This window comes from Syngnathus floridae, chromosome 6, assembly GCF_059516105.1.
Source record: "Syngnathus floridae isolate MCC-2025c chromosome 6, RoL_Sflo_1.0, whole genome shotgun sequence".
In the NCBI taxonomy this organism is placed as follows: Eukaryota; Metazoa; Chordata; class Actinopteri; order Syngnathiformes; family Syngnathidae; genus Syngnathus; species Syngnathus floridae.
The window spans coordinates 8063876-8077702 of record NC_142418.1 but is presented as its reverse complement, the minus strand read 5'-3'; the positions used below and the strand labels follow the sequence as shown (position 1 = coordinate 8077702).

Below are 13827 nucleotides of genomic sequence, written 5' to 3'. Positions count from 1 at the left end.
TTGGATGTATACACTACTCACAAGTTAGGAATACTCAGCTTTCAGTGCACTTTATTTGAGCCCCAAAATTTTCATGTGCGTGTCCCACTGCTGAATGTGTAGTTATTGCACAGCGTAGGTCTCTGATACACAAACAGTTCGACTTCTACGCCTATCTGTGACTCTTCAAGTCTCTATCTATCTCTGCTGTAACTCGTTGATAACAATCGTGGTGTGAGGCTTCAAAGGATAGTATGCACTGTATGTGTTGCTGCTGCTGCTGTAAATACTAAGTAGCGTTCGTCTGAAGGTTCACCATTTACATTGATAACCCTTCTTGTTGGCAGGTCTAAAAAATATACAATAGTGTGAGGCTTCAAAGAGGATTTTCTCAGAGAGAGAGAGAGAGATGACCACTGAGCTTAGAGAGTCATCAGCTGGTTGCAACTGGATGAGACACACTGGAAAAGTCACAGAAAGTTTTCAGACAGTCAAATTAAATTCACCTGTAAAAGTCATGGTGCATTTTAGGTTCAGGGTGAAATTGAATATCCCAAATCTTTTGGGAGTAGTGTAAAAGTGAGTATGACAGAAAGGGAAGATTTGAAAAGAAGACCCACCGTATTCAGGCACCTGTCCTGTGCCTCTCTTCAACAGCAGTCGGACCCTCCGGCCCCCCGCCTTGATGAGCTCGATGGCCCGGGCGTGAGTCATGTCCCTGGTGCTGTCCCCGTTAATCTCGATAATTTGATCCCCAACCTGAAGACACACACAGAAGCAACCTTGGTCATATTTTACACATGCGTGGAAAGGTGTCGCTTTATTTACCACAAAACATGAAATGAAAAGTATTTCTTTTTTTGGGGGGGATTTGTGGATTCAATATTTCTGTATTACACAGGTGTAATATTTGTCATATCTTGCTAAGTGAGATCATGCGTCATATTTTATGTAAACCTCTGCATGCTCACCCTCATCCTCCCGTTCCGGATGGCAGGACCGTCCTCAGCCAGGCGCAACACAAACAGGTCCATCTTGTATTCTCTGCCCCCCCGGATACTGAAACCAAAACCTTTGGAGCTTTTCTCTAGCTCCACTGTGAAGTAATCAAAGTCCTGCAGAGGGGGGATCTTCAAAAAAAAAAAAAAGTCATCATAAAAGCGCAGCAGGTAGCTGGAACATATTGTGCAGACACTGCACAGTGAAAGCAAATGTAGTAGTGCACCAACACCTGTTCTACTCAGAGACAAACCACTTCAAGACCTTAATCAATCCATCCATCAACCTGAGTTTCTAAACAGCCGTTGGCATAAAACCTTCAAGCTTCTGCTAAAAACAAAAAATACGTCATAAAAAGCCTACAAAAACATCTCCGTGGGTGTTCAGACATTCATGTGAGTGATTCTGATACCTGCGGTCGAAACTCTGCAGCGATCCCCAGTGGAAACTGAGCAGCCGCCGTGTGCTGTCTGAAGTCCAACAGGCCGGGCGGGTGCCGGTAGTCCAGCGTCGGGGGCTGCCGGTAATCAGTCACCGGCGGGTGGCGGTAGTCTACGGGTGGTTGCCTGTAATCAGTGAACGGAGGATGGCGGAAATCAGGTTTCACATCCTGTCTGGCTTTAACCTCAGACCTGTGAGGAGGGAAAAAGCAACACAATCTGAGAGAGTTTTGTTTGAAAGACAATGTGTACATAGTATTTACAGCGCTCCACGGTGACACGAGATGGATTGCGTGAAACATTTGGAGTCAAAATCATATATAAACGTCTATATTTTAAGTTTTTTCATAGTAAGGCACAGGTCACTAAAGAAGCTTTTGAAACATTCATCAAGCTCTCACGTGTAAAATGAGAAAAAAGCTGCAGCTGATTCGGAGTGCTACTCCAGAGTGCGTATGCACACAGTGCACGCACACACACTGACATAAGTGTCACTGATTGCTTGGATTCGTGCATTATACAAACGATACCTCAAGGTGAATTATTCATTGTCAGTGACAGGATGAGTCGAGTAATGGAACTGGACAAAGTTGAAAGAGAGAGTTGGGAACTTACTGCAAGGACCTTACTGACACACTTAAGACTCTGCCTCTTTGGTAAAGGTTTTATTTGTCACTGTTATTTGCCCTCCGGTATGGAAAGCCATTTGAACACTTACTCACTACCCAGATTGAGGTTCATGTGCTAGAACACTTTTTGTCATCACTAGTAAGACTGTTCATCCGTCCATCCATGCATACAACCCACCCACCCATCCTTCATACCTTCCGTCATGTAGGTAGAGCTGCGGCGGCGGTCCAGAAGGATGGCTGACGGGACTCTGCTGCGTTCCGGCCGGTGCCGCGTGCGATGCTGCTGGTGCCGGAGGACAAATGAGTATTTGACCGGTCTGAGCTGGTGTTTGAGTAGGCTGGATGGACGCTTGGCCTGTCTGAAGGGCCATTTGACCCGGCTGAGGAGCCGCCTGACCGGGCAGTTGGGCTGCGGGGTTGGGCTGGCTGCCATGTTTCTGGGTCATGGGGCTCTGCTTCTCTGAACCGGGTACAGACTGGGAGCCTGTGATGGGAGGCATAAAATTGCGTGAGGTGAAACGCTGTGATGGGAATTTCCATATTCACTACTTTTATCTAGTGGAAATGAAATGGGGAAAAACAAAAGCCGCACACTTGCCTTCCTCTGGTATGATGTGCAGCGTGACCGTGAGGCCTGCGTCTTTGATGAGCTTGACGATGTCAGCATGCGGCATGCTGATGATGGACTGCCCGTTAACCGCCAAGATCCGGTCGCCAACTTTTAGTTTGCCACATCGGTCTGCAGGGCTGCCCTCGATGATACGTCCAATTTTATGGGGCACGGCTGGAAGAACACGAAGCAAGCACAATTAGAAACGAGTATGTTGGAAAGACATAAGGCTCACCACATTGGTTTAAGTTGGTTACTATACAAGTTGAATTACTTGGAGAGATAGAAAGGTAAACTTGGACTTACTGATGACGGCGGCATTCTCCGGCCTGTTGAGGGAGCTGATGATGACGAAACCAAAGCCTTCGTTCTCCTTGCGCTGAATGAGTACGTCGCTGGTGTGCAGCGCCGATCCCTCCGTGGTCGCGCCCACCGCGGCGGTGCCCGGAGGCATGCCGTCGTTGCGGGGTGAGCTGTGCTGAGTAGACACTAGGCTGGGGCTGCGGCCATTTACGGGGCACCCTTCGCCTGGATGGAACAACCAATGTGTGGAGCTTTATAGACCAGAGCTTCTCCCAAAAAATATTTGGGGTACAGGAAAGATCTTTTTGTTCACAACCCCCCCCTCATAATCCTAACATTCTGTGTATTTGTCTCCTCACCGGGCATGAGCAGCCTCCTTCTCACAGTCAAGCTGACTTGGCCGTTGCGAGCGGCGGCGTGCATCAAGTCAATGACATACTTGTGCGGCTTCCCGGCAACCACGTTTTTATCCACCGAGATGAGCTCGTCCCCCGGCCGGAGTCGGCCGTCGCGCTCGGCGGGGGTGTTCTCGATAATGGCACCGATCACAATCTGTTCCGGGACAGAGATGACATTAGTCACACAGGACGGGGCAAAATGTTTGTGCTTTGAACCACACTACGACTGCATGTTAGCAAGGCGCTGTTCAGTATGGAAGGTCAGTAATGGGTAGTAACGGCGTGTGTGTGTGGTTAGAAGAATGGAGTATACCATACTCACCAGCCACTTTATTAGGCACACTGTATGAAAGCTTTTGCCTTTACATTGAGAATAAATGTTTTATTTTGATCGGCAGAGTCTGAGAGAAACATTCCAGGGCTTGTACTTTGGTCTATGCTAGAACTGTCATAAAAGTTGCAATAGCCTCAGAAACATGGAGTCTATCCTAGCTAACTGGGCTGGTCACCAGCCAGCATCTGTTTAAGGTGGAGTGCTAAAGTGGCCAGCGAGTGCACATGAAGCGTGACGTTAGATAGACAGAGCGTGAAAGTTAAGTAAGCGTGAGGTCCAGCCCGTCCCATACGAGCCTTGTCACGGGCGTCCGGACTCACAGCCTGCACGGCTTCGTCTCCCCCCAGGATGCGGAAGCCGAAGCCGGTCTTCTCCCTCAGCAGGTGCACCTCCACTTCTTCATATTCCGGACCTGATGCACACATGTCATAGTTTATAGCTCTTTTTTTTGCCAGCTCGAGAATTGGTTTTTCATTTGTATGTTTGTTTTTCTAGCAAGATTCTGCTGATGTCTTTCTTGAAATTGTTCTATATGTTTGATTGGGTGGCCCCTCCATCGGCCATGCTGCCTCGACACAAACAAACTCACGTCGGCTCTCGTAGATAGCCCTGGACTTTTCGTAAAGGTCGTAGGGATCGGGTTTGTTCAGGTCAAAGCCTTCGGTGGAATCTGGCACGGATGTACGGTGTTGGGGCTGATTGGGGAAGGGCGTGCCCGGAGGCAGCACAGGGCCTGACAGGTTGGCCTGGGGGCTTCCGTGAGGGTCCCACTGGTCAGTTAACTGCAAAAAAACAAAAAACAAAAAAAAAACATTGAAGTCAATATTTAAAATATATTGTAAATAAATTATACTGTAGTTCTTTAGTCAGGTCTACCAACTTACATTATCTATAATATTGAATGTATTGATTGAGCCAAAATCCCTACTAATTGATATTTTTGTTTAATTTTAATCTAACTCATCCCATTCTAACTGGATGTTTCAGGTCTTGTGAATAATTAAAAAAAAGATTGAGCCAAATCCCTACTAAATGATACTTTTATTTAATTTTAATCTAACTGATCCCATTCTAACTGGATGTTTCAGGTCTTGTGAATAATTAAAAAAAAACAACTTTATTTCTATTTATGATGTTGAATAATTGATCAACTACTTGCAAACAGGATAAATGAGACAATTCGTGATTTTTAAAATACATTTCTTCTTTTTTTCGCATATTTAACAGGCACAATTTGATTTGATTTTTTACCTAGAAACCTGTCTGTCAATCAATCTATTTTTGTATAGGATCAGTCAAAACTCCGTAGGTGTACCTAATAAATTGTCTGGGGTGTCTAAATGCTTGGATAGGATGGTGTTAAAGATTTAAGCATATGGACTTTCCTTGAGAGATTGAGGATAATCTTCATATTCATATTTTTGCAATTTTCTAATTATCATTGATACGATCTTACAATTTATCAATGTTGCATTACAATCCTGATGATTATCTTGATGATTAATTAATTGATAACACTGGTCGGCATAGCGGCAGCTGAGAAGAGCTATTTGTCATACAGCCAGCCCCAGTAGCTTTAACTTTGTGGCCATGCCAGAAATTAAACCTGGAGTTGGCTATTTTGGTATGAAGCAGCCATTTTGAGTCAATTGCACAGCTAGTTCGTTGACAAAACAGTGTGCAGTAAAAAAGTTGCAGGTGAGTTTATGAAGTTTTCTGCCAACAGCTCGGCGTTCAACACCATCGCTCCTGACATCCTCCAACAGAAGCTCATCCAGCTCGCTGCCTCCACCTGTCAGTGGATCACCAGCTTCCTGACCAACAGGAGACAGCGTGTGAGGCTGGGGAGCATCACATCTGACACACTGACCACCAATACTGGAGCCCCTCAGGGGTGCGTCCTCTCCCCACTGCTCTTCTCCCTCTACACCAACGATTTCTCCGCAAGTGACTCTTCTGTGAAGCTCCTGAAGTATGCAGACGACACCATTCTCATCGGACTGATCCAGAACGGTGATGAGACTGCGTACAGACAGGAGGTGGAGCGGCTGGTCCACTGGTGCAGCCAAAACCACCTGGACCTGAACCCGCTCAAGACCGTGGAGATGACAGTGGACTTCAGGCGAGGCCCTTCACCACTTTCACCCCTCACTTTCCGCAGTAATACTATTCTCTCATCAGACACCTTCAAGTTCCTGGGAACCACAATCTCTCGGGACTTGAAATGGACCAGCCACATAGACTCTGTCCGGAAGAAGGCCCAGCAGCTGCTGTACTTCCTGAGAGAGCTCAAGAAGTTCAACCTGCCGCGGGAGCTGCTGAAGACTTTCTACACTGCCATCACCCAGTCTGTCCTCTGCACCTCCATCACTGTCTGGTTTGGATCGGCCTCCAAACAAGACAAGCACAAACTGCAACGGACAATAAGGACTGCAGAAAAGATAATTAGAATCAACCTCCCATCTATCCAAGACTTGTACCTGTCCAGGACCAGGAAACGTGCAAGTAATATCTCAACAGACCCTTCGCACCCAGGTTGCAGCCTGTTTGAACTACCCCCCTCCGGACGCCGTTATAGAGCTCTGTACACTAAAACCAGCAGACACAGAGACAGCTTCTTCCTCCAGGCTGTCACTCTGATGAACTCACACCACTCTTAGAGTCTCAGAGTCATTACTGTGCAATAACATCCCGCTTTCCACACCTTTTTTGTCTACACTGTTTGTACTATGTGTCCTCTCTACATCCATTGCAGCCTGGTCATCCTAGAAGAGGGACCCTCCCATCTGTGGTCTCTTCTCAAGGTTCTCATTTCCCCTAGCTGGAGTTTTGAGTTTTTCCTTGCCCTCTTGGGAGTTTAAGATCAGTTTAAGATCAGGGGATGTTTGAGAATATCTTTCGTTTTTCACATGTCCTGAGTGTTGTTGTTAGTCACCTAAATGTTGAACAGAGGCTGTGATTTACCGAAGTCAAATTCCTTGTTTGGCACGCTCAAACATGGCGAATAAAAAACTCTTGAATCTTGAACAGTGAAAAACACTCATATAATCCCAAAGTCAACAAAAGGACAAACAAGAACTTCACAGATGATAAATGATCTGTCTGCAAATGGCGAGTCAAATAAGTTCAAGTTGAGTTAGAAGCCAAGAATGTGAAGAAAGCGCAAAGAAGTCAAGTCCAGACAGCTCGTCTGGATGATGGATGATTGGCGCTCAAAGAATCATGTCACCCTGAAAGTGCGTGTTAGCTTCGCTCCCTCAATTATACCGCAAAGACACTTGGTCAGGAGCAGATACGATAATGAATCGAATCAATATCTGTAAGGAGAGATACATCACGGCTAAATATTCCGGCTTGGTGCTATGAGTGGTGATTGCAGGCGATGGTGCAGGTTGATGTGCAAATTGAAGACGCCTGCTCTTTTCAAAATAAAGCCAAACGTCAACCAACTCTGAGGCAGCACAGTGCCTTAAACTTGTTTCATTACTGCAAGATGCCAAACATTATGTCAACCGGTGTCGTACCTGTTTGGAGGCCTTCCATGGAGAGATGTGGCCTAAGGAAACAAACACATCATTAAACCTCAGAAAAGTCATGATAAATATGAAGGGATGAACTCAGACTTACACTTTTTCTATATACACACACAGAAAGGCCTATTTCTTTCAAATATTGTTGACAAATCTGTCAAAATTTGAGCTTTTCTTCTTTGCCCAGATATTCTCTCCACCTCACAGGCGACGCATATCAAGATGCATCTTCCTTAGTCTGCCCGCAATGAAAAGTGGTCAGCACCCATTTTTCATGGGAGCAAAAAACAAATAGTTGTTTGGAGTTTTGTTTAGCACTGTATAAAAATCAAATGTCAGGATTGTGGGAATAAAGATGGGATTTCACCACCAAAATAAGTCAAAACATTAAGGGGAAAATAAATCTTAATTTTCCTCAAGACCATAAAGTTATAAAACGGTTTAAAAAGTATTTTCAGTTATATTGTTAAGTCATAAAATCAGGAGGAAAAAATGCCATATTAAAAGAAATATGATAAATAAATCTTAATTTTCCTCAAGACCATAAAGTTATAAAACGGTTTAAAAAGTATTTTCAGTTATATTGTTAAGTCATAAAATCAGGAGGAAAAAATGCCATATTAAAAGAAATATGATATGAGATTTTTACTTTATTTTATGAACATCAAATTTTTAAGAAAAAATGTTTTGTGAGAAAACAATAATTACAATAATGATAATTAAAAAGGCATAATTTGACATGTATGAACTAATAACATTCATGACATGGAAAAAAGCTTGATTTCGAACAAAATATAGCTGTCACTTCCTGAGGGGAAAAAATAAAAGGGACAATAAATCTCAATTTTAGGAGCCTAAATTTTCAATTATATGAGAAACATTTTTCAGTGTTCTGACAATTAAATTTTACAAGAATAAATGTATCATATCACATGCAATAACACAAAGTACATTTATTAGTAAATTAAAAGATTATGTTTTCAGTGTACAAAATGCATATGTGTGTAAAATCCAATGCGTCTTGGCGGCGATGTGCTAATATGTAGAGCAAAGTCGGATTGTTTTGACTTTGTTTGTGAAAGGCTCCCTAATGTGCGCCGCTGTTGCATTTGTTCTCAACATAATTACATCATTAGCTGCGAGCAAAGGCACAGAACCCCGCCTGCCCGCCCGCCAACCCCACACACACGCACGCACGCACAAACACAAACAGCAATCTGTGAGCTATACTGTATTTCATGTGGGTGTAGGAAATGGGGAGCACTCCAGTTCTCATCAGCACAGCTCCCTTGCGACAATGCACAATCAAAGGAGGTGAGCAGTTATGCCTGTAATGCTGAGACCCAAATGCATACATACATTGTATGAAGATGCGCTACATGCAATTGGTCTGTAGCGTGGTGGAAACTTGATATGCGCAAACAGAAATGTGGCAATACCACGCAATCAAGTATAGTTTCCTTACTAGAAAATATTTATTACTAATAGAAAGACCAAGAAGAATTTTGAAGCAATTTGGACAGCAAGCCATGTTAATGTGATCCTGAAGAAGCAGTAAGGAAAATTTATGAATATATGTATACATTTTTTATTTTGTTAACTTTTCAACTTTGGTACCTTTAGTAAAAAGTGCAAGGTCAGTTTGTCATATTTTTCTTTCTTTTTTAACAAACCCAAAACATTCTTCAGATGGCATCTATAATAATTCATTTTATGTTCCCTACAGGGGACGAGTGGAAATGCTGAAAACCCCCCTGAAAATATCCTAAAGTCAACTTTCTGGCCTGGCACCTGGTAGATCCAAGCATATTTCAGGGGGGGGGGGCAGTGGCCCCGTGCCCCCCCGAGCTCCACCACTGATTATCTTATGGCCACCCTTCTTCGTAAGTCATTGTGTCACTGTTAGATTAGGCCTCTTTGGCACACATAGATAGGTAGCTTGAACTCTGCCGTCATTTTGCCGTGGAGGCGTCTCTGAACTAAGAAGCGAGAGAAAGCCTCAAAGGAATTCTAATAGCTCATGCATAGGAAATTTCCCTTAATGTGACAAGGAAAGAAATTTGCCGGCTCTACACGGCAATTGTCCACTCATATTAAAACGGAGCGTCATCCTCACATGTGGCATTTAGGCTTCATTTAAATGCTCATCAAATTCAACAGCATATGTGCCGGATACAGTAAGTGGCACTCACACGGGCGTGCGGCTGAATTCCAAATGAGTGCCTGATGGGGAGCTTTTAAGGCGTCAAACCCAGCACGCTGACTTCTGGACGGTGCTCGCTTCCCCGACCGCTTTGGCCTGTGCGGTTTGGTTTCCGCCCGAAGAGATCCTCGCCCTCGTTTGGCGCCCGGGAGTGTCTGTCTCTCGCTTGCGGTTGGCTTGGCTTCAAGCCGGAATGTCAGGGGACGGAGCTCAGCGGAAGTCTGGAAGAGTGCCCGTGATGGGAAAGCCAAAGCAGTCCCGACAAACGCATGCAGTGCAGGGCTGACACCTTGTCGGTGTTCCACTAATGACCGGTGCTCTCACCTGAAATATTTTACAATGGGGATGCCAAACTCATTTTTGTCATGAGCCACATTGTGATTTTGGTTTCCCTCAAAGGCACATGTAGCACATGTGCCTCGGTTAAATCAACTGGCAAGATGGTTGCAAATGGATGCCTGACTTTCATTTGTACATTGGAAACCTCAGACATCACCTACGGTCATCAAACAAAGTACAATAAACACAACAGCAGTTCCAAAATCAACTGTCTTGGCAGAAAATTTGTAGTGTACAACTTTTGTTAAATGAGTGGATTTTGTAAAAAATCTGTTGAAAGTGGAGAAAAGTCAGCATTTCAATTCCTTGCTAAAATAGCAAACGTCATTTTTAGTGTTTACATGCTGCAACTGTATTGTTGCATTTATTTGCTTTTAGCTGAGAGTTTAGGATTTGTTCATTGATTTTAGTTTTTGAGTTTGCCTTATTGATTTCCTAATTCGCGTAATTATAATTCTTGAAGAGGTTTGCTAATTTTTACTAGCTTAGTTTGATGCATTTATTAACTTGACAGAAGTGGCAGTTTATTTCATCATAAGATTCTCAAAAATGCCAGAAGAAGTAGATCTCAACAGAAGGGATAATTTAATAAAGTTTAATCAGCAAAAATCAACTTTATTTCCCTCTACGCCTGATTTATTTAATACAAAGACATTTTGGTTTGATTGACTCTGTTGGCTTTTATATTGGATTCATATATTTGAATTCTCACTTTTACTTTTATTTCACGTACAAAAAATGCTTTTTATTCTTACTTGTCATAATTTCTTTCATTTTATGAACCTTGGTGTCCATCTTTATTTCCTACAAAGAAAGCCAAACAATTGATGTTGCATCTTCAGACTCAAATGTCATGAACGCTGTTCCTGTTTACACAAAACACGAGTTTGTTTTGCATTGAGTTCCCTTAGTGTACACAAACCGTGAACAAGATACATCAAGAATCATGATTTTTGCTATTACACACTTCTGTGGTTTCACCGTCATAACCCCTCAGGGGGCCGACTATAACTATCACAAGGCAAGCCATGAAAATGAGTTTGACACCCGTGCTTTAAAAGACCTTGTCCTCCTTTTTGGAGCAGAAAAACACATGCACAGCTGAGTCACAACACTTCCTGGTGTGACAGGCCAATAGTCCCTATAGGCTTGTTCTCCTCCCTTATTTGATAGCGGGAAAACACTGGTAAGGCTAGAGGAACGAAACATCCTCCTTGGGGGCTTGCGCTTGTTGTTTGTCGGGATTCAAATACATCTCTGAGCTCGAATGTCACTCAATAGAAAACGGACCTTGGTCAAAGGCCAAACAATCGTACTCTGGAGCATAATCAGTTACACAATCACAAGATCTTTACTGATCCCCACACAATGGCTGTCACAGCAAACTTTTTTTTTCTAACTCACTCTTCTTTCTTTGATGTGCGTAACACTCAAGGCTGATAATGAGGCACTTTAAAGAGGTCATGCCAGCTGTTACGGGCTTATGCATAGCAAGCTAGAAGACTGAGCTTCACAATTGCGAAAGATAACCGCTGATGAGAATGTAGGCCTTGGATTTACTCTAGGGTTCTGTTAAAATGCTTAATTGTTACTTCCAGACTTTTTATGAGTCAAATAATAAAAAAAAAGTCTGCATAGTGGGTGAACTGAGTTTGGAGTTTGTTGGTGTGGGGTTCATTTGAGTCATCTGCAGTAGCAACATCTCACCACAAGGTGGCAGTTGGCGAGTGGTGCTTGTTCACAACCATGCTCCAATGGTTAACCATCTGACACTCACACGTTTGACTCAGTGGTACACACTCCAATGCTATCGCTCACCGCACAACATCAATACGCTCACTTGAGTTACATTTGGCAACAGTTTGCTGACATCAGTCCAACATGCTGCTCAATAATTATGCCAGGCAAGCTCCAGGCTCGCTTGCCTGTCAGCTAAACACTGTATGCGTTTGTCATTTGTGTTTTTCTGATTCTTTTTACACTTCAGTTCATTAAATTTGCACAAGAGAGAGAGCAAGAAAGAGATAGCGCTTTCCCCACTAATTAAATACAAACACAAACGTCCTTATTGTTGCACTCTCATCTCAAATACAATGCAAATTAACTGCCACTTTGTCTCAGGCAAAAAAACAGCAGTTTTAAAATGTTAAAAATGGGCTGGAGAACATGAACTAAGGCGTGGCAAAAAGACCACACAATTGATTGTATGAGAGGCTGTTGGGGGACATTATTCAGAATTACCTCTCACAAGCACATACACACAATTTAAACACACACACACACATTCAAAATAACAAACACGAAAACAAAACTTGACATAACTTGGGGCCATGACTACTGACAGGACAGGAGACAAGATACCAAAATAAGGCCTGTCCGGTTTAATAGTCAGGCCGAGTAAATCAGCCGATTATGGCCCTTTAAATATCGGCCAAAATAATCGGCCAAATGGCCAATGTCTTCCGATTGTTTTTACCTTTATGTAGTGAGTCTAACAGTTTAGAGCAGTTGTAGGCAAGTAACACTGATCTCATCATTTTTTTCTAGGGCACAGGCTCTTGTGTTGAATCCTCACTGCATCTTTGCCCCATTGCAAAAAAAAATATCCAAAAATGTCTGTTTATTTCTCCCCTTTTGCTTGCTTGGGGACTTAATATTAGTGTTCGACAACTGTGGCAATTTAACATGCGCCATGAGTCAGTCAATAGACACGTGTAATGGAGAGAATTAATTATTTTAATTAATAGTAAGTTTTTTTAAATGAATAATCAATAAAAAAATTAAATACAAATCTACACACTGTCCCTTTAAGGCAGATGTACTAGTGGGTTAGAAGTGGTAGTAGTAGCCCTTCTATTAGTGCGCTGGATGTTCTTGCTAGGGAGGACATAGAGCCTACTAGTACTTGGACTTGGATCTGGAATAAATGCTAAAAAGGCTTTCTACAAGTGTCAGTGTGCTTATAGGAGGCCACTTATTCGGAAGACATTCACAGCCTACCATCAAAGTCTCCTCAACTATTTCAGGAACTCATTCCCACACAGTCTTTGGCTTTACAGGCAAGCTAAAATGCCCAACATATGCAGGTAATCAAAGGAGCAGCAGCAGCCATTATAATTCAAGTGACAGGTGTCAAGGAACGACACCATAGTCTGAAATCTTTTGTAAGAGCAAAACCTGCTTTAGGTGTTAAGTAGGTGCAAGTGGGAACTGTGTGTCATCTGCAGGAATCATCAGGCACAAAGACGCAAATCCATTTTAAATTGTATGGCTCAGAAGTTGACATTTGACACAACATGAATCGTTAACTTCTTTTGTCACTATTTCCAATAACAGAAGTCACACTGTAGAAATGCTGAATCAGAAGAGAAAAAGATTTTTTTTCAAGCTATGCCGCATCTTTTTTTTCCCCTCAACTTTATGTTCCGAGCAAAAATTTGAGATCCAAATGAGCTTGCTAGATGATGACCATAAATGCAACCACATTCACTCGAAATTTGAGATGCAGTGGTGCTTTTAGATACGAGTGATTCGACCGGGTTTTTTAATATACAAGCTGTCGTCGGGATGAGGTTTTTCCTTTAACTAAACTTACACCACAATAAGGAGCTAGATAGTAAGATAGCAAACAATTCTTCCAAACAGTAACAAAAAGTCCGTTTCTATTCACAAAACAAAGCCAACATCGAGGTAACATTGATAATCTCTTTTATATCTACTTTGGTACACTTGTAGTCAAGCGTTTGCTGAATGCACTCAAGTGCATTGTTTTGCGAATATTGATTTTTAAAATGGGTTTTCCATTGTGTAATTAAAAAATAATTTGGGCAAGGATAACAAAAATTACTTTGTCTTTCTTTTAATACAATTCGCCTTAGCATAGAGACTTAAAATTACACTCTGAAGTCTGGTATAGTAATAGAGACTCTGCAACTCTGTCATTAAAGGGAATATACCTATGGGCAATGAAATGGATTTACATTACATAATTGCTGAAAATAAATAAGCACACTATTTCTTTGGAACCTCAGCCAGTGCCTAATAAGTTGAAAATCTCGAC

At 42.6% G+C, this 13827-nt stretch overlaps 1 protein-coding gene across 5 annotated transcripts in view; it reads right to left on the bottom strand.

The window, feature by feature from the left end:
- magi2b (membrane associated guanylate kinase, WW and PDZ domain containing 2b) overlaps positions 1–13827 on the bottom strand; it is a 79872-nt gene that overhangs the window by 6189 nt on the left and 59856 nt on the right. For 3 of the 5 annotated variants that reach the window (XM_088378330.1, XM_088378324.1, XM_088378329.1), the window contains exons 12-21: positions 7220–7251; positions 4285–4477; positions 3992–4107; positions 3323–3515; positions 2967–3188; positions 2649–2834; positions 2243–2534; positions 1391–1610; positions 951–1109; positions 600–738 (exon numbers count right to left, since the gene is read on the bottom strand). In XM_088378330.1, the coding sequence (XP_088234456.1) occupies positions 600–738; positions 951–1109; positions 1391–1610; positions 2243–2534; positions 2649–2834; positions 2967–3188; positions 3323–3515; positions 3992–4107; positions 4285–4477; positions 7220–7251 (1752 nt within the window). The remainder of the gene's footprint in view (positions 1–599; positions 739–950; positions 1110–1390; positions 1611–2242; positions 2535–2648; positions 2835–2966; positions 3189–3322; positions 3516–3991; positions 4108–4284; positions 4478–7219; positions 7252–13827) is intronic. The other 2 variants (XM_088378328.1, XM_088378325.1) reach the window with 2 other exon arrangements.